We start from the raw sequence: 18855 nt of genomic DNA, 5'->3' as shown, positions 1-18855 counted from the left end.
ATTGGGTTTAAACAATTTTTCTGTGGGAATGGGTCTGTTTCTAGATCCATGAATATGCCTGGAAAAGGCCTAAATATTTACAAGTAGATAACATTCTAGTCAATATCTACAAGTGAGAAACGTTGTAGTCAAAATCTAGAGGTAAATGGCATTGTAGTAAATATGTACAATTAAGTAACATTGTGGTCAATACCTGCAAGAAATTAATATTATAGTATTTATCTACAAGTAACATCATAGTCAAAATCAGCAAGTTACATGTCAATCAATATCTACAAGAAAGTAACACTGTAGTCCTTATCTCCTAGTAATACAGATTTTAGTCATTTAAATTTAAGGTATCTTTAAGTAAGTAAAAGTTTGCAGTGAAATAAAATTATTCTAATACATTAAACTCGACAATTTGATTAAATTAGTGTAATTTAAAAATCGCTATCAACATTAAGTTTTAAAGATTTAAAATTAAGAAACATTTAGAAAATTCAAAGTAAATGGAAGTAGTCAACTGCATTATTTTGTCTTAAAAAAAATGTTCTAGGTGACAGCACAAAGGTACGACTTACATGGTTTCCGTAACTCCCTTATTTTAGGACCCTAAAGACATCTGGAGAACTATGGGAAGAGACCTATCAGGCATTCCACAGTGGCTAAGAGACAAAAACAAGAACAACTTTAGCCTCCACCTGCCACGTAACTTACCATGGATTTTATAGTCAGCCAACTGAAAGCCTAAATTCTCTGAAGAAATGCAGTCAAAACTTCATTATTTCAGTCTTAAATTCGGTCTCTCTTGTATTAAGCAAAACTTTTCTTTCATAGGACATCATGGCATAATGGAATTTTGTTTGTTGATGTGATATACCTTCGTGTATTGTTTGATGTTTATTTCACAACACATTGCTGTGTTGCAATTAAAATTTTGTCTTCGATTCACTTAAAAACCAATATTTCAAACGATTAATTTTTGGAAACTATCATGAAAGACATTCAGAAAATGAAAACATGAGTGAATACTACTAACATTCTTAGAGTGTTCTCATGTGTTAAGAATCAGAAATCTATTTAAACTATTTAGAACTTATTTAAAGTAGAAAAAGAAACGAAAGAAATGTGGTCCATCTTTTAAACTATCAAGTTAGCGTTGTATCTTTAGAAAGTTTTCAAACAAACTAGGTGCGAGAGAGATCATAATTATATGTTACTAAAAATACCAAGACTAATATAGTTAAATCTAGAAACAATAACCTGTTGTATATTTAACCCTTTCCCAGTCTTCGAAATTAGCTTTGAAAAGTTACATGCCAGTCGGGCCAGTTACTTAAGAATTTTTACATGCCCAACATATTTTTTACATGCCCAAACTTTTTTAACCAAAATTATAACTAATCACAACATTTTAACACTTACATGCTACACATAGTAAAGCAGAACATTTGTTTCAATAGTAGTGAATACAATTACATCTAATCAATCACTAGAATTAAGACGGTCGATCGTTACACCAGTGCTCTTGAAAAGAGCGTTCTCTGGTGTCCTCGTACCATTTCTTGGCTTCCTTTTTCTCTAAATCATTATCAATTTTCTATTTTGGAAGTGCTTTATCGGGCTTAGCCCCATCAACATATTTAAGATACTTCCTCTATGTCGACAATGACATTTGTTTACATTGACAAAAACGGAAGCGTATTACTTGATTGAAATGATCGATTCAAAAAGCATCTTCTCGATTAATGTCTAGAGAAACCGTCGATAAGAACCGAATGTGACCGAACTGCATCGGTCAAAAACAATAACAATGACGTGTGCAAGCAGGTGCGTGTTGTTAAACCAATCGAATTTCATTGTTTTACAACTTACGGCAAGGTGTTTGTTCGCAAAATTGAAAAATAGGTCTGCAAATATCAAGAACCGCTTACGATTTTTTTATTTACTGTCAATTGGCTTCAATAATTTACATGCCCGGCGGGCCACAAACGTGAATTTTTGTTTGTGCCCGGCAGTAATTTTACTCGCCACGGGCGATAGGGCGTGTGCTAATTTCGAAGACTGCTTTCCCACTCGGAGGCAAAGTGAAAATGGCTATCGTCAAACAGTATTAAAGCAGAACAGCCTGCGAGTAACTCGCAGTCTGTTCAGGTTTTTTGCTGTTTGCTGCTCATCAGTATATAAGGGTTGGGAATGAAGCCTTTAAAACTTAAATCTAGTAAGGTCTTTAATTAAATTTAACTTTCTAAGGGAGTTCAAATGCATCAAAATACGTATCTAAGTGGTAACGGCTAAAATAATTTCATGTAGCAATCTTAATTAAACATTTTATACCATTAAGTTTTAATGACCTTAATGCTTTTAGTAGAGTTTGTAACATTTGAATTGAACAAACGAAATGCCTAAAGTTAAAAAATATAGAGATTGTATGCTTAGACCATTTGTTGATCAAATGAAGTGATTGTAGAAGTTATTTATCAGTATATTTTTTTGTTGCAACCAATGTTAGGGATTTCCACTGATGTTACTACAGAGTTGTTTACTCTTGGATATAAACGTTTTAAGGTGTAGTTGAATTCTGTAGTTTTGCTCTTTTAATGTGTTTTTGAAGTGTGTGTTTTTTCACAAGATTGCACCTATTTTTTCTTATAAATTCTGTTGGCTTTAGAATGTGTTTTTATGTCCCCCACCACTATAGTTGGGGACATATTGTTTTTGCCCTGTCTGTTGGTTTACTGGTTTGTTGGTTGGTTGGTTTGTGTGTTTGTTTTTGCAAACTTAAACATTTGCAATAACTTTTGCAATATTGAAGATAGCAACTTCATATTTGACTTGCATGTGCATCTCATAGAGCTGCACATTTTGAGTGGTAAAAGATCAAGGTTATCCTTCAAGGTCAAAGGTCAAATATATGTGTCAAAATCGCTAATTTAATGTACACTTTTGCAATATTGAAGATAGCAACTTGATATTTGGTATGCATGTGTATCTCATGGAGCTGCACATTGTGAGTGGTGAAAGGTCAAGGTCAAGGTAATCCTTCAAGGTCAAAGGTCAAACATATGGGGATATAGTGTTTCACAAACACATTGCTTGTTTTCTTTCTTTTTTTGTATTTTTTTAATACAATGATATGATATTAAGTTTAAGGAATAGTGCATATTACATGTGTTGCTATTAAGAGAATATGTTTATTTTGATATAATAATTAACACATTTTGAGAAAAATATTGAAATTGTTGTCCATTTTGGCTTAGTCTTGTGACTTAATTCTTCTTTAAATGTGGAGACAACATCCTAGGTCTGCAATGGATCAACTATCATGTCTAAAGTTTATATATAATAAACCTTCAAATATGAAGTATAGCCACATATGAGCATTTGCTTTTTGTTGCAAAGCATAGCTTTACATTGTTTGGTGTCACATTTTGAACAAACTTTTCAACATTTCAAATCTTGCAATTTCATTACTTTTAAATACATATGCATGTTTAGACACAAAAATGCTTACATGTTTCATCATTTTCCTTCAAATTTATGAGCAATTATTAGTTTATTTTCTTTCAATTTTTTTATAATGTGATTGATGTCTTGAAACTTGCCATTAGTAGTCTACATGTAACTCTAGCTTAACTTTTAGCATACCAATATATGTCTGTTATGTTAACTCTTTCAGTGCTGGAACCGAATTTTGAAGGCCTTTGCAAACAGTTTTGATCCAGAAGAGATGCCACATAACGTGGCGTCTCATCAGGATCCAAACTGTTTGCTATTCTGATAGTATTCTTTGAATTTTTTTTAAAGAAAATGCTATTTTAAGAAATTCAGCAGACAACATTTTAGCAGACGACAAATTACCCAGCATGCAAAGGGTTAACTAAATCAATTTTGTATTAAAACAATTATTTTGATGATATAATTTTTCATAACAGTTCAATTAACATGTTATATTTTATGAAATCCATGACCATTTTGCTTCTTAATGGGATCAAAATATTGCAGTTTAAAATTAGTGAGTGTTTTTTTATAACTCTTATTTTGTGCATGTTTGTTTGTGACAGAAAAATACATTATTTGGAAAATGGTTGTATAAGTACTTTGAAAATCATTTTACTACGAATTTTGTTGTAGTTCAGAGTTGAAATCCATTGTTTTGATTTTGTTGACTGTCTTCATATGCGATAAGTGAATGTATTAGTTTTTGAACAAATTTTCTTTAAAATATGTGTTTAGAATTTAATGTTGTTTGACATGTTAAGTGTGCTTTGATTTTGTGATTTCATACAATGTGATAGTAAGTGTTATTTAAGTACAATTTTTGTTAAATGAATGTTTGTCAGCATAATGAATTCCTATAAAATAAAAAGTGCTATGATTATATACATATAGTTTTATGTCTTGAGATTTTGTATGAACATATTTATTTTGTGTATTGTAAACTTTGTGTAATATTATATCTTCATAACACTTAAACTATATTTTATTACAAGTGATTGGACAGATATTCTGCTACCTTCCATACAATAATTTTTATAGAAATTTGTTAAGTTTTGCTTGTAACCTTTGCGGCCAGTTCAATTAAATTGTATTATGTACTTTCTCAAAGTAAGTGAAATTATTGTATAAATAGTTAGTTTGTCTGTACAATATTGTTCTGTGCTTACATTAAATTTTAACCCTTTGCATGCTGGGAAAGTTGTTGTCTGCTAAAATGTCTTCTGCTGAATTTTTAAAATTAGCATTTTCTTTGATTTTTTTTCAAAGAATACTATCAGAATAGCAAACAGTTTGGATCCTGATGAGACGCCACGTGGCGTCTCATCTGGATCCAAACTGTTTGCAAAAGCCTTCAAAATCCGGTTCCAGCGCTCAAAGGGTTAAACTGGATGTCTGAGTATCCTAGGCTGATATTCAACTTAAGTCTAAAAAAAAAAAAACGAATATTCTTAAAACATTAAAATGCTAGTATTATTGAAAGTAAATTGTAGCATGACAGTGAAGACTTTAAATATATATTTTTTTGTTAAGAGCAATATGTTTTTGACTTAAGCACCGTTTTCACCCTGTATGTATGCAAAGTATGAGGGTTTTTGCCCCATTTATTTACCATTGTGTATTCTAAAGTCTCAGAATGGGTTGGCAAATGGGCTTTCATTTTTTAAGTTTAGATTGAAATATTTAAGTATTTAAGTATTGAAATAAAGTAAACATTAAGGTTTTAAGTTGGATTGTATCAAGAAATCAGTATTTTAATTTTGGAAATTTGCATTCACATGATCTGAGTATTTTATAATTGAAATGAAGTGAAAATTAAACGAAGTTCAAGGTACGATTTTATCATACATAGTAAGTCATACATACAACTGTGTTTACACAAAATAAGTAAGAAAGACAATATATTTAACATGTTGCCCCTTAAATGATGATACGCCTATGACTGTTATTCTGAACATTCTAGAGTTTCCATGGCTGCAGTTGTGGAAATACTGTGGCAAAAACTGAGAGCAACCGACTCAAAATCTTCTTTTCACACAAGCCATGTATGTTGCAAAAACTGGTAACTAATAAGATATTTTACTTATATCCATGACATGTGGTGTTCTATTGGTGTCCAATATTATGCTTTTATATCTGCACTTGTACATGTATATCATGCGGTGATTATTGACTTGTGTTACTTATTAAACTAACAGGGTATACAGTCTTCATAATAAATGACAATGATTATCAAATTACGCTCATATCTCAAGAAGTAAACCATATAACAGCTTAAGCTCATGATAGTTGGTTAATAACTTAATATATTGAGTACCAGGCTATATAATCTTTCTGTCTCTGTATTTGTTATGAATATACTCTCTTTGCATTGGCTTAATTTACACATAATCTTTGAACAAAACACATACTTACTATGTTTAATCATTATTATATTCTGTGTTTTTTAAACTATTATATTAATTAATCTATCATATTAATTAAATATGTATTTGTAGATTTTGGTGAGTTTTGAAGACGCTATTTGCTTCTGTCAATTTGTTGTTGAGATTTTGTTAATAGGTCTATTATTTGAAACACCCCAGCATTTTCATAAAATTTTAATTGACTTGATGAACTTACTTTTCCTTAATCATTCTTACTTTGTTGGTGTGAAATTTGGGCATTCTAACAGAAAATAGAGTTTTATTTTTGGCATGTCATTTTCTGCTTGGTTTATTCACAGCTGTTATAGTTCTAGTTGCGCTCTAACCAGTATTTATTAGCTGTGTTACTTATCATAAAAATGACAGCACGTTCATTTGTTAATTTATATTACCATTTAGGGTTAACCCTTTCCCACTCAGAAGCAAAGTGAAAATGTCTATGTGCAAACAGCAATAAACCAGAACAGCCTGCAAGTAAATCACAGTCTGTGAAGGTTTTATGCTGTTTGCTGTTCATCAGTATCTAAGGGTTGAAAATTAAATCTTAAAAACTTGAATCTAGTAAGAAAGGTCCTTAATTAAATTAAACTTGCTAAGGAACTACAAATGCCTCAAGATATGTATAGAAGTGGTAAAGGGTAAAAATGTGCTTTTGGCTCCACTCAGTTGATGTTTTAGGGAGTTATTACCTGTAATTTTGTTTCACGTTTAATCTTCTACACTATTTCTTGTATTATGACAGTTTATATGCATCATCCCTCCTGGCTTGACATGTTTACCTTTTTAGGTTGTACCACACCAACAATTTTTCAGGAGTTATTGCTCTTTGGTTAATACTGACGTTTTCTAATGAATTTTACATTTGGGTCATGCTCTGTGAAAAGGGGGTTTAATGCGTGTGCATAAAGTGTAGTCCCAGATTAGCCTGTGCACTCCGCACAGGCTTATGAAAGATGACTTTTTTTGTCTAAACTGTTTTTTTTAAAGAAAAAAATCATAAAAGCGGAAAGTGTTGTCCCAGAACAGTCTGTGCTGACTGCACAGGCTAATCTGGGACAACACTTTATGCATGTGCATTAAACCACCTTTTCACTGAGCGCGGTCCATTTCTTTGTGAGATCCCAGGCACTGAAGATCCTAGCATGATGAAACTGTATTATGCAGTAATCCTAGGGGGTGGACATGTACAATTTATCTTGTCGTTTCGCTCCAGTGAGTTTTAAAGGAGTAATTTCCTTTTTATAAATACGTTTCCAAATAACACATACATCGACAAAGGGCATCATCCGGGAACATCCAGGTGTTTCACAGATATTCGTGCTTCTATTCTAAATCACCAAGCTGTCATGCCTATTAGTATTTAACGATGATAAGGCAACGGCATCAATTTGTTATTGTACTAGAAGCCTTTTTGAAGTCACGTATCGTTTTGTGTGCACTGAGTCACTAGTTTGTAAACGTTCGTTTTTCTGCAGTGTAGCAATAAATTTCATGAGATTGTACTGTTTTTTTGTCTGCTGGTCTAGTTTGTATGCCCCCGGAAGGGAGACATATAGAAGTCGCACCGTCCGTCCGGCATTCCGTTTTCCATGGGTTTTTTTACGCAACGCTTTAAGATATTTAGCCGATGTTTGGTTTGTGAGTCTACCTACATGACCTACAGATGTAGTGTAAAATTCGTTCCATTCTGTTGATATTTCACGTAGATACGGGCCTTGGACTGATCTAAAAAAATGCCAAGGGAAGCAATAAGCTTTAAAGGGAGGTTTTTCATTATGCAGGTTCACTGTCTATTTTTTATAAGGGTAGTAATATTTTGTAATTGGATATAATCCAAGGGTGGAGCTTCTTAAAGTAGGAAGAAAAAGGCATGGAGATTTTAGACAGAAGTTAAGATAGAAAGTTTCTATATAATAACCGTTGTCCGGAGATTTTTTTATGCAACACTTTCAGATATTGAGCTGGTTGTTGGTATGTGAGTCTGCCTTTATGACCGACAGATGAAGTGTGAGTCCGGTTAGTTGAGTTTTATGCCCCCGGATCGAATGATCGGGGGTATATTGTTTTTGGCCTGTCTGTCTGTCATTTTGTCTCCAAACTTTAACCTTTGTTAAACTTTTGCAATAACTTTTGCAATATTGAAGATAGCAATTTGATATTTGGCATGCATGTGTATCTCATGGAGCTGCACATTTTGAGTGGTGAAAGGTCAAATATATGGCTTCAAAGCGGCGCAATAGGGGTCATGGTGTTCTGACAAACACACCTTTTGTTGGCTTAGTTATGGACCTTGTTTTCTCTAAAATAGCTGCTGTGGGACTTCAAAGCACAGTAGGGGGCATTGTGTTTCACAAACGCAGATCTTCTTGTTGTTGTTTTTCTCGGTCTATATCTGTACCCGCATTTACGAAAAGGATTTATGGGATATTCCATTTGACAAACAAATACAACAGCGGTATATGCACTGTTTTTCGTCATGCATTTGAGTATACATTAGGTAATTATTAAAATCTTTTAAAGATTGTCAATTTGATCATTGTTTTCTGAACATGTCTTCGTAACATGACGTTCAAGTTGGTTCGATTATGCGGTTGAATTCGCGGCAACAAATCTTAGCTCTCGCCTTTTTAAATTACTACACAGCATTTGGATGTATAAGGAAATGTGTATTTAACAGACAAATCTGAAGCTTTTGTAATTGATTCTAAGTAACTCCATTAAAACGATCAGCATAGTTATATAATGGTCCGATTCCACAATCTGGACTCGTAATAAAAGTATTACAATTTCTGGGCACCATCGTAGCCAAATAGCAAAATATGACAAGAGCAACAACTGCACAAAACGTGTATCACGTACGATCAGTTGCCTCCCTTGAAATAATACTTAAAACTTACAAATGCGATTATAACGTGTGCCTATTTAGTCCACCTTCTTACGTCGGCTTTAAACAGTATACGTTACAAGGTTAGGAAGTTATAGATTTGCCGTTCTTATTTTCTTGAGAAGGCTCAAATTGAAGTTACTAAAAGTGAAAAAAAATCATCGAAACATCTCGGTTATGTCCTTAAAATGTAAATAAATAGATGTAAACTCTATGAAAACAAAGCACCTCTTAAGTCAGAAACAACTATTTTATGTCCCCCACCAAAGACCTATAGATCTATAGGTCTTTGCCCCCACCGATATAGTGGGGGACATATTGTTTTGCCCTGTCTGTTGGTCTGTTGCTTTCTTTGTTTACAAATGCAATTTTTAACATTTGCCATAACTTTTGCAATATTGAAGATAGCAACTTCATATTTGGCATGCATGTGTATCTCATGGAGCCGCACATTTTGAGTGGTGAAAGGTCAAGATCATCCTCCAAGGTCAAAGGTCAAATATATGGGTCAAAATCGCTCATTTATTGCACACTTGTGCAATATTTAAGAAAGCAACTTGATATTTGGCATGCATGTATATCTCATGGAGCTGCACATTTTGAGTGGTGAAAGGTCAAGGTCAGGGTTATCATTCAAGGTCAAAGGTCAAATATATGGGGACATAGTGTTTCACAAACACATACCTTGTTTAAGTATTATTTTATTCTTTGTTGTGTTTTTTTTATGGAAATGTAGGTAATTTGAAATAAGTTATCCATAGTTGAAAACAAGATAAAATTATATCGATAATTTGCACCGTTTTAATTTGAAATATTTATTGAAATAATTATATATTTGTATCAAAATTATCCCGTCAAACCATTCAACAGTGTAAACGAGCGTTGTTAGAGCAATAAAAAAGTTTTTGCGAATCCTGACCATCGAAACCATGGAAACCAAAACATATTTTTGATATCGATAACGGAGGAAAAAATACAAACTCAATAATATGTAGGACCTTTATGTTGTGCTAGGTCGGGTAAACTGAAAATTGTGTACGCCTTATACGGAACATATTCTGTGATTAATAAACCAATTGTATTCCAACCTTCGCAATTGATGGTGTGTCAATACCGTTGAAAAATCAGAAAGATGCAACAACTAAATATTCAAAATAAAAACAAGCTGTTTATTTTTAATGAACGAACCAACAGTTGAGAATGCAACTGAAGGTATTATGTGTTCTGTATAAAGGATATCTCTATATTAAAGGAGGAATAAAGGGGAAAAGTTGCTTGCGTATTTAATTTTAATAATGCATATAAATAAATGGAAAGTATGACCATGGACATTCTTTATTGAATCGAAAAACTAAAACAAAAATCAAATTCGAGCCTCCACACTCAATAACACAAGGCATTATGAATGTGTGGTAACATATATAAATAAGGCTAAAATATAACCATTTACTATTGTTTATGCTTTATAAATTTCATTAATTATCAGCATTATAAATAATTTTACACATAGTTTACTTTTATATAGTATAACAGTAAGCAGTTGAATTAATCTATTAAATCAATTTGAGATAATCTATGATGTTTATGGTTGCAATGCACATAGTTATCTCCCCAACTTTCCGGTGACGTCAGCAACCCTGGAGCTGTCTTATGACGTCTACAGCGGAAGCTTGAAGCAGCCCATGGGCACGCGGTGGGGTCTGGTTATACGAAGGCACCCGTAAAGAAAGTCGCCCCCGTCGTCATCTACCTCGACCTTCAAGGTTATATAAAAACATTTAAATGGACATGTTCACATATATTTTTGTGTTCGAACATTAGAGAGAGAAAACAAATGTCGATGCATGTACTTATAAGCAAAACTACACTATTTTGATTCATATAGAATATAGTTGAATATATTTAGCCAGGAAATATCGATTTTGAAAGAGATTTAAAAAAAAAAATTATAAAATAAGGATAATATCAACAAACAGTTGAGAACACATTTGTGCTTCTTCAAAGTTTATATTCCATTCGAAAATAACTTTCAAAAATAAACATAATTAGATGTTTTCCTTCAAAACGAGATCAGTTTACGTTAGAAAAAATCATTTTCTTTTCTTTAAACGTATGCCCTTAAAAATACATTGAAGTATTATCGATGAATTCGGCCTTTAGGGTCAAAATAATAAAAGGGAAGGGTTGAATGGAAACTAATCTTACCTTGAAGCAGAAACGCTTTCCTTTGTATAATTTGCAAAAGCTTTTCACTTTGTTAACTGAAAAATAAAATATGGAAATAGTAAAGGTATTAAATTTATTAGCTGAAAATGTCGATTATGTTTAAAATATGTGCCGCGTCAATTCTACAATGGGTCTTATATTATATGAGGCCAGTGTATCCCCAGTCCTGACCGCGCAATTGCGCTGCCCGCTATAGATTCAGATTCACGCAAGGTTTCGTTGGTCGTATTAGCGAACAGGGTAACACACCAGTCTGCGCAGATGAACAGGGTAACACACCAGTCTGCGCAGATGAACAGGGTAACACACCAGTCTGCGCAGATGAACAGGGTAACACACCAGTCTGCGCAGATGAACAGGGTAACACACCAGTCTGCGCAGATGCACAGGCAGAGCTGACGCTACGCTGGCAGCATATGACGTAAGACCACTCACCAGTCGTCACCAGTAAAATCCTTCAAATGTTAACATTTCATGTTTTAAGTTGTAACTTATTATTTTAGTTTCCTAATTTAGTCAAATTCGGTGTACTGTTCACCATAACTGTAAATCGATTAGAGTACAAACAAGAAACAGAAAATAGAAGCTATCTCATTAAAAAATTATGTATTATATAACTAATAATAGAATCAGTCATCGTCCCATGGTTTGTGATGACCGCAGTGATTTGATGAGCTACGCTCGGAAGCAGTCATATGTCCATGCGTACGCTCTGGACCAGTCAAATGTCTGCACGTACGCTCGGAACCAGTCAACTGTCTGCGCGTACGCTCTTACCAAGTCAAATGTCTGCGCTTACGTTCGGAACCAGTAAAATGTTTTCGCGTCTTAACCCATCAAATGTCTGCGCGTTCGCTCGGAACCAATCAAATGTCTGCGCGTAGATTCGGAACCAGCAAAATGTCCGCGCAGAGGCTCGGAACCAGAAATATATATGGACGTAGGCTCGGAACCAGTCGAATGTCTGCCCGAACGCTCGGACCTGGTCAAATGTCTGCGCATACGCTAGGAACCAGTCAAATGTCTGCGCGTAAGTCAAAACCAATCAAATGTATGCGCGTTCGCTTGGAACCAGTCAAATATCTGCGCGTATGCTCAGAACCAGTCAACTGTCTGCACGTTCGCTTGAAACCAATCAAATGTCTGCGCGTAAGCTCTGAACCATCTAAATGTTCGCGCGGAGGCTCGGAGCCGATCCTATGATTGCGCGTAGGCTCGGAACCAGTCAAATGTCTGCGCGTATGTTCGGTACCAGTCAAATGTCTGCGCGTAACCAGCCAAATGCGTGTAGGTTTGAAAAACATTTAATTTATAGTAATTGTATTAATTCTACTCACCGCACCAGATCTTCTGGAACGTCATGTCCCCCACCCAGAACCGCCCCACCACGTGGCCATGGTCGCTTCCGTGGCGCAACTCGTCATAGACCAAACTGGCGTTCACTGAAATACCATGGAGAAAAAAAACAACATAAATGAAACGAGAATGTTCGAAATCGTTCATGAATAGACTTACGTTCGCTGAAACACCGTCAAGAACAACAATAACATTAATGGCACAATAATGTTCGGTTTCCGAGTGTCGACTGATGATAAAAATGAACAGTCAGTCCGGATATTGATCCCTATACCACTCACAAGCGTTCGAATAAAACAAGCGCACTGTGGCCGCAATGGGGCTGATAAAAAATCATGGTTGAAAAAATATGTGACAAAATCATACTTAACGTCTAAATTTTTCCATATTTTGTAATTTGCTGATAAGAAATACTTTTTTGTTTTTAACTAATTTCAACATAATCATTTCGAAATATTTGTCTCTTTCATTTGTCATGCCCACGTGCTGCGTTTAGTTTACGTTTAACGCATATTCTGTTCTCACTTATTATTAAACAATACCAGAAACCAGTATCGCTTAATAATAATTAATAAAATACAACTTTGGATCAAAAACGCAAATTCCTAATGCACGTTGGTTCCTATAAAATAGACACTGAAGCAACATTCAGGAATTGGCCTCAAAACATCACACGGGAATTCATGAGAACGCTTACCCGAGATGTCGCCGTCTCTTCCCCAGCATTCGCAACCCACCCTGCTGCAGCTGCATCCGGAATCGATTTTCTGGTCCCCGGTCTCTTCTGCGCTGACATCTTGACGCGCATTCAGCTGATTTTCAGCTGGGAACAAATAATCATACTAAGTGCTTTAGTGATTTTATATACTCCCTTAAAAACAATATAAAAACACCAACTGACTCCAGATTCTTTTAAGATAACATCTTTAATACTTACTGTGCGAGACCAACAACATTTCTTTTATAAAAGTTCAAAAAATATTCGGTAATTTAAAAAATGCTTAGTTATCTCTCACAATGTGTACTGATTTATCAATTGAATGTTTTGGGAAATAGGTCGTGCTCTGTGAAAAAAGGGGTTTAATGCACGTGCGTAAAGTGTCGTCCCAGATTAGCCTGTGCAGTCCGCTAATCAGGGACGACACTATTCGCTTAAACTTGATTCTTGCTAAGAAGAGACTTTCTTTAAACGAAGACTATCATACAAGCGGAAAGGGTCGTCCCTGATTAACCTGTGCGGACTGCACAGTTTAATCTGTGACGGCACTTTACGCACATGCATTAAACCCCCTTCTAACAGAGCACGACTCGAATAAATTTTATTTAAGTGCACACATTCATATTTTAATTCCATGCTTCAGATAGGCAAAGCGTTTTGTATTGGGCGATACAGAACGATAAAGCGAAAAAAATTCCATTCAGAAAAGGTTTGATTATTATGTGTGCAAAATAAATGAGCACTTCAATTATTTATTTTACTATGCTCCGGTTCGTTACTTCTGTTGCGCTGTTAATGAACAGTACAAACACGCGTTGCTAATTTTTTTCTCTAATAAGTTGGTTAAGTTTCATGTTATAAACGGAGATAAGCAGCGCAATTAGTTTTAAATAATTAATATAAATTAAAGTTGATACCAGAAAGAGCCGCTGTCATCTCCTCGGTCCAAGTTCCAGCGGTCGCGAGTCCAACACAAGCGGCTACAATCAACAATAACGTATTCATGTTGGTGTCTTTCCTAGTGAGTAAATCAACTGGCAGCGGCGCTTTTATGACGCAGGGCAAAATATAATTAATTAACTGTATATTGACGCATTTCATGAGATAAGCCGAGTAGTTACGATTGGTGGAAAGTACACATTCGTACATCCGCAAGTCGCATCAAAAACATCCGCAAGTCGCATCAAAATGGATTCGAGGCCCGTAACTTCGACCCTTACTTTCAATCTCCACGAAGAATTGTCGTTCCTTACTCTCACATACAATCTCTGCCATCACAAGAAAATCCTATCAGATTTGGTAGGATTTTTTTGGTGTAAGTATTACATTATGAAAAGTAGTATCATTTTCTTCTATATTTTGAAAATAGTGTATAAGTTTAGGTTCACAATTAAAAGATAAATTACTTTAATAAGAAAAAGTAAAAATAACAACTGTAAAATTATTGTACCACGTGGCTGGGCTATCATCACGTGGTTGGTTATGAAGGGTGGGGGTTTGATCCAGCTATGCTGATTTTAGTCAAATCTCTGCGCGGAGGTTGCCTTACTTTATGATATAAAATTGAACTTACTGTTTACAGAAGATGATTCTATTGGTAGGGCCTCAAATGGTGTTTACGAGGATGATATTGAATAATTATTTAAGTCAAGAGTCATGTAATTATCAGAAGTGATCAGATTCGAAATAATCGAGTCTGAAGAGCAGACTAGCTCTGCCATGAAGATAAAGCCAAAAGCGGAAAGAAAACCCGGATCTATGAACTATTAATCGGAAATATGTAATATCTCCATTTACGCGATCAATATAAAGCAAGGATACTGGTGAAGCGTTTTGCTATCTATGTATTGTTGTACTTTTGCACACGTACTGTTAATTTCCTGTTTTCCAGAAAGCAAAAATAAGGAAGCAAAACGACGCAGAAATATACAGACAATAGTTCGTTGTTTATGTAGGGATTTAGCAAGAGTAAAAATGCAATAGACCTATAAAGGGGCGCAGGGGTCGCTTTTTCCATTTGAGTTATTATATTTTAGCATTCATTCAGTTTATATTCCATGAAGTTTGTTCCCATTTAAACACAATATGATAATATCAAGTTAAATTGTATATTGCTTTATACAGTCGTCAATAGCCAGTAAAAAAACGATGGGTGAATAAAGCCTCGTTCTGTAAAAAAATGCTCTTAATATAAGTGCGTAAAGTGTCGTCTCAGAATGCATGTAAGGTCTCCACAGGCTAATCAGGGATGACACTTTACGCACATGCATTAACCCTTTGCATGCTGGGTAATTTGTCTTCTGCTAAAATGTCGTCTGCTGAATTTCTAAAATTAGCATTTTCTTTGATTTTTTTCAAAGAATACTATCAGAATAGCAAACAGTTTGGATCCTGATGAGACGCCACGTTCTGTGGCGTCTCATCTGGATCCAAACTGTTTGCAAAGGCCTTTAAAATCCGGTTCCAGCGCTTAAAGGGTTAAGCTACGTTGTCCTAGATGCTGAAGAGAAAGAGGAATATGTTGTACCACAGCAACCACCTTCCATGTAATAATTCATTCTCATTATTTCCTGTCTTGAGTAATTTAGCATACATACAGAATAATGCAAATATACATCTATACATATATACAAGTAAATTCATCTACTATGTATAAAAATATTATTAACATCTGAATACTATGTATAATGAGATTAATGAAACGTCGGTTTGTTGTAACACGATAACTTGAACATAATACTCATATGCATGCACGTACATATACGTTTTGTTGTCTCATCATTGCGAGTGTTTTGACCGTAGATAGCAGTTCTATCATATGGATTATTATCTGGAAGGATGTCACACTCACGTGGAAGTGGTACACCCAACGAATTTAGTTCAGAGTCTTCGTAACTCATTAAAGCGCTCATATTTTAAAATCGCACGGACACCAATGCGCAGTTCATTGGCGTTTTATGTATCACCTTATTCGTTAGCTCCATCATGCTCGCGAATATTTTATGGTCATTTTCGTCAATATTCAACTAGTCTAGTATATACGGAAGCGTACATGATACACCCCAATAATATGGTCATGCCGTATTAGGTAATATCGACCTACTGTCAAATAACATGGTATGTCGTCATAGTTTTATAGGTTTTTCCCTCTTAATTGTAATCGCCATTACGACATTAAGTTAAAGTCTCGACGTACATGTTTCCGGCTTTTCCCGAAAAAATATTTGGTCGACATGATCTAAGTCGACAAATCAACATAATTTTTGGCATCATGCTCTTGTGAAAATAACTTACCATCCTAGTTTTAGTCGACACGATGGGTTATTTTTGACGCCATTGCATCTTTTTCATATCATGCCCTCATAGAATAGGGTACACCGCAATAATATGGTCATGCCGGATTAGTTTATATCGACTTATCATGCCGTCATAGAATGTTGACAGCATCACAGCATCAGGGTGTACCATATTCACGTTTCTAAGTAACATAAAAATCGGCACAGACTGGCCATGGAAAGAATTCTCTTACAAACAAGTAGTTGATGTTGACCATTGTCAAAATGGTTGATTTTGATTTTCAATCAAAGTCAGCTCATTGAAATTGAAAAGTCAAAATCAACTATTTGTTTGATAGAGAATTCCTTCCAAGGCCAGTCTGTGCAAATTTTTATGTTACTTAAATACGCTAAACAGTAAAATCACAGAAAACATTAGGCAATCTAAACAAAAATAAGCTCAAGTTTAGCGACGTCATTTCAAATTAGTTTTTCTCATTATGACGCTTGTCGAATTAGCACCAAAAGTCTCAGAACACGCAACATGAATATTATACATAAAACCCCCATATACACTTATTAAGACATCATTTTATGTACCTAACCAATTAATTTATGTGACAAAGCAGTCAAGTCTTTCTTTATATTTTCCAAAATAGTGTTGGTAAAACGAAATAAAACTCGAGAATGTTGAAAAGGCACTATTGATAATATATAAGGCATTAAAAGTACATGTGTATGCATGTGTGCCCACATACACTTACTATAGACCTCTACAAAGCAAAGGAATTGCAACAAAACGGCTGATAATTTGTTTTTTTGTCGCAAAAAAGAATTAAAAAGTCACTGCCCACATAAGGTTTCCTGGTCTTCCCCAGATGGTACCCATGTTTTCCCAACATAGTCATTAAAAACGCAAATTTCTCCACACTAAATAATTTTCTGGAGAAACCCTGCTGAGAGATTATGGCAGACATGTGAACGTAACTATAATTCCTTTAATTATTGTAGTTGCTTGCAAAATTAAAGCAGTTTTTCTCCCCTAAATGCCTGAACATGGCCCGTTTTGCCCAATCTTCTACTTCAGGGAGCCACATTTCGCTCATTTTTTAAGAAAATGTGTCAGGATTTTTTCTACATGTAGGCCAATACCTTTGTTATCAATGTTAATACAGTTGTTTCAAATTGGACTTTGAAAATTTTAATTTTTCCAATTTACTTACCATTTGTAAGTTCATGCCAAAATACACCGCACTGTCCCCTATGGTATTACACGACTCACAAGGAATCGGGTTTCCTGGGGTGATATACGCTTCAGTAGTTGCTACACTTGATAAACACTGCACATTAAAATGGCGACATGGCGTTTAGAAAGAACAAGAGATGTGTTTGTCAATAACACAATGCCCCCTTCTGCGCCGCTTTTTTTATCATTTGGCAGGTACAGATAATTATCTCCCTTTAAAGCTTATTACTTCCCTCGGATTTGTTTTTTTTACCTTTGACCTTGAAGGATGACCTTGACCTTTCACCACTCAAAATGTGCAGCTCCATGAGATACACATGCATGCCAAATATCAAGTTGCTATCTGAAGCGATATAGAAGTTATGAGCATTTTTCGAAACCTAAACGCAAAGTGTGACGGAAAGACGGACAGACGGACAGACGGAGAGTTCGATCACTATATGCCCTCCTTCGGGGGCATAACAATCACCATTACCTTTTTAAATGCGTTGAGTTTAATTCAAATTTTTGATTTAACAACAACAACAATTATTTTAAAAGTGACTTGTGCCCGGTGTTATCCAATAGCGAAAAACTTCAATGACAGTAGCGCGTTAATCCTGATATTGGCGGGTAATGGTCCGCTGTTTAGCACACAGTGACATTTTGAACTTATGATGCGCGTTACTCGAAACCTATTTCTCTGAGAGTGATGAAACCTTACAGTCATTTTCACCAGGTCTTGAACCCACGCACCATGTTTTTTTGGGGGTTCCGTTTATGTTCAACCAGAAGGCAATGTCCACCGTTTTAGTTAAGTTCAAATGTTTGAGATTTTAGCGAGCGTAACTCGAAAAATGGTCTTGCTTGAGCTTTGAGACATTACATACATATTAACCAGCATGTTCAATGTATTACAAATGCTCTCTAAAATGGTGCTTTAATGCATGTGCGTAAAGTGTCGTCCCAGATTATCAGGGACGACACTTTCCGCAGAAACTAGATTTGCTAAAAAGAAACTGTCTGTAAACGGAAAATACCATAATAGCGGAAAGTATCATCCCTGATTAGCCTGTGCGGTCTGCACAGACTAATCGGTGACGACACTTTACGCACATGCATTAAACTCCCTTTTCAGAGAGCGAGGCTCATCTGAATGTTAGTGCTTTTGTTTTTCGTCCTACACCCCCTACCCAGTCGCCTTTGTCTTAAAACTCCACCAATGACGAAAAGTCACCAGGTCAGGTCTTCTACAATTTTGTCTT

At 35.1% G+C, this 18855-nt stretch overlaps 2 protein-coding genes across 3 annotated transcripts in view; one reads left to right on the top strand and one right to left on the bottom strand.

Annotated features, from left to right (window-relative positions):
- LOC127846985 (acyl-CoA Delta-4 desaturase-like) overlaps positions 1-7408 on the top strand; it is a 46994-nt gene extending 39586 nt beyond the window's left edge. The window contains exons 13-14 of one of the 2 annotated variants that reach the window (XR_008033768.1): positions 591-6813; positions 6917-7408. Coding sequence is in view for 1 of the 2 variants with exons in the window: in XM_052378461.1 (XP_052234421.1) it covers positions 591-651 (61 nt within the window). In the remaining variant the exon portion in view is untranslated. Of the gene's footprint in view, positions 1-590 lie in introns of both variants that reach the window. The other variant, XM_052378461.1, reaches the window with a different exon arrangement.
- A 2701-nt stretch (positions 7409-10109) lies between these two features.
- On the bottom strand, positions 10110-14175 carry LOC127846986 (uncharacterized). Its single transcript, XM_052378462.1, has 5 exons — positions 14008-14175; positions 13070-13195; positions 12354-12458; positions 10996-11051; positions 10110-10546 (listed from the first exon to the last, which is right to left on the bottom strand). The coding sequence occupies exons 1-5, from the start codon at positions 14093-14095 to the stop codon at positions 10448-10450; spliced, it is 474 nt and encodes a 157-aa protein (XP_052234422.1). The 5' UTR covers positions 14096-14175; the 3' UTR covers positions 10110-10447.
- Positions 14176-18855: the final 4680 nt, after the last annotated feature.

The sequence above is a fragment of the Dreissena polymorpha genome, chromosome 10, assembly GCF_020536995.1.
Source record: "Dreissena polymorpha isolate Duluth1 chromosome 10, UMN_Dpol_1.0, whole genome shotgun sequence".
NCBI lineage: Eukaryota > Metazoa > Mollusca > Bivalvia > Myida > Dreissenidae > Dreissena > Dreissena polymorpha.
This window is presented reverse-complemented; position numbering and strand designations above follow the sequence as displayed.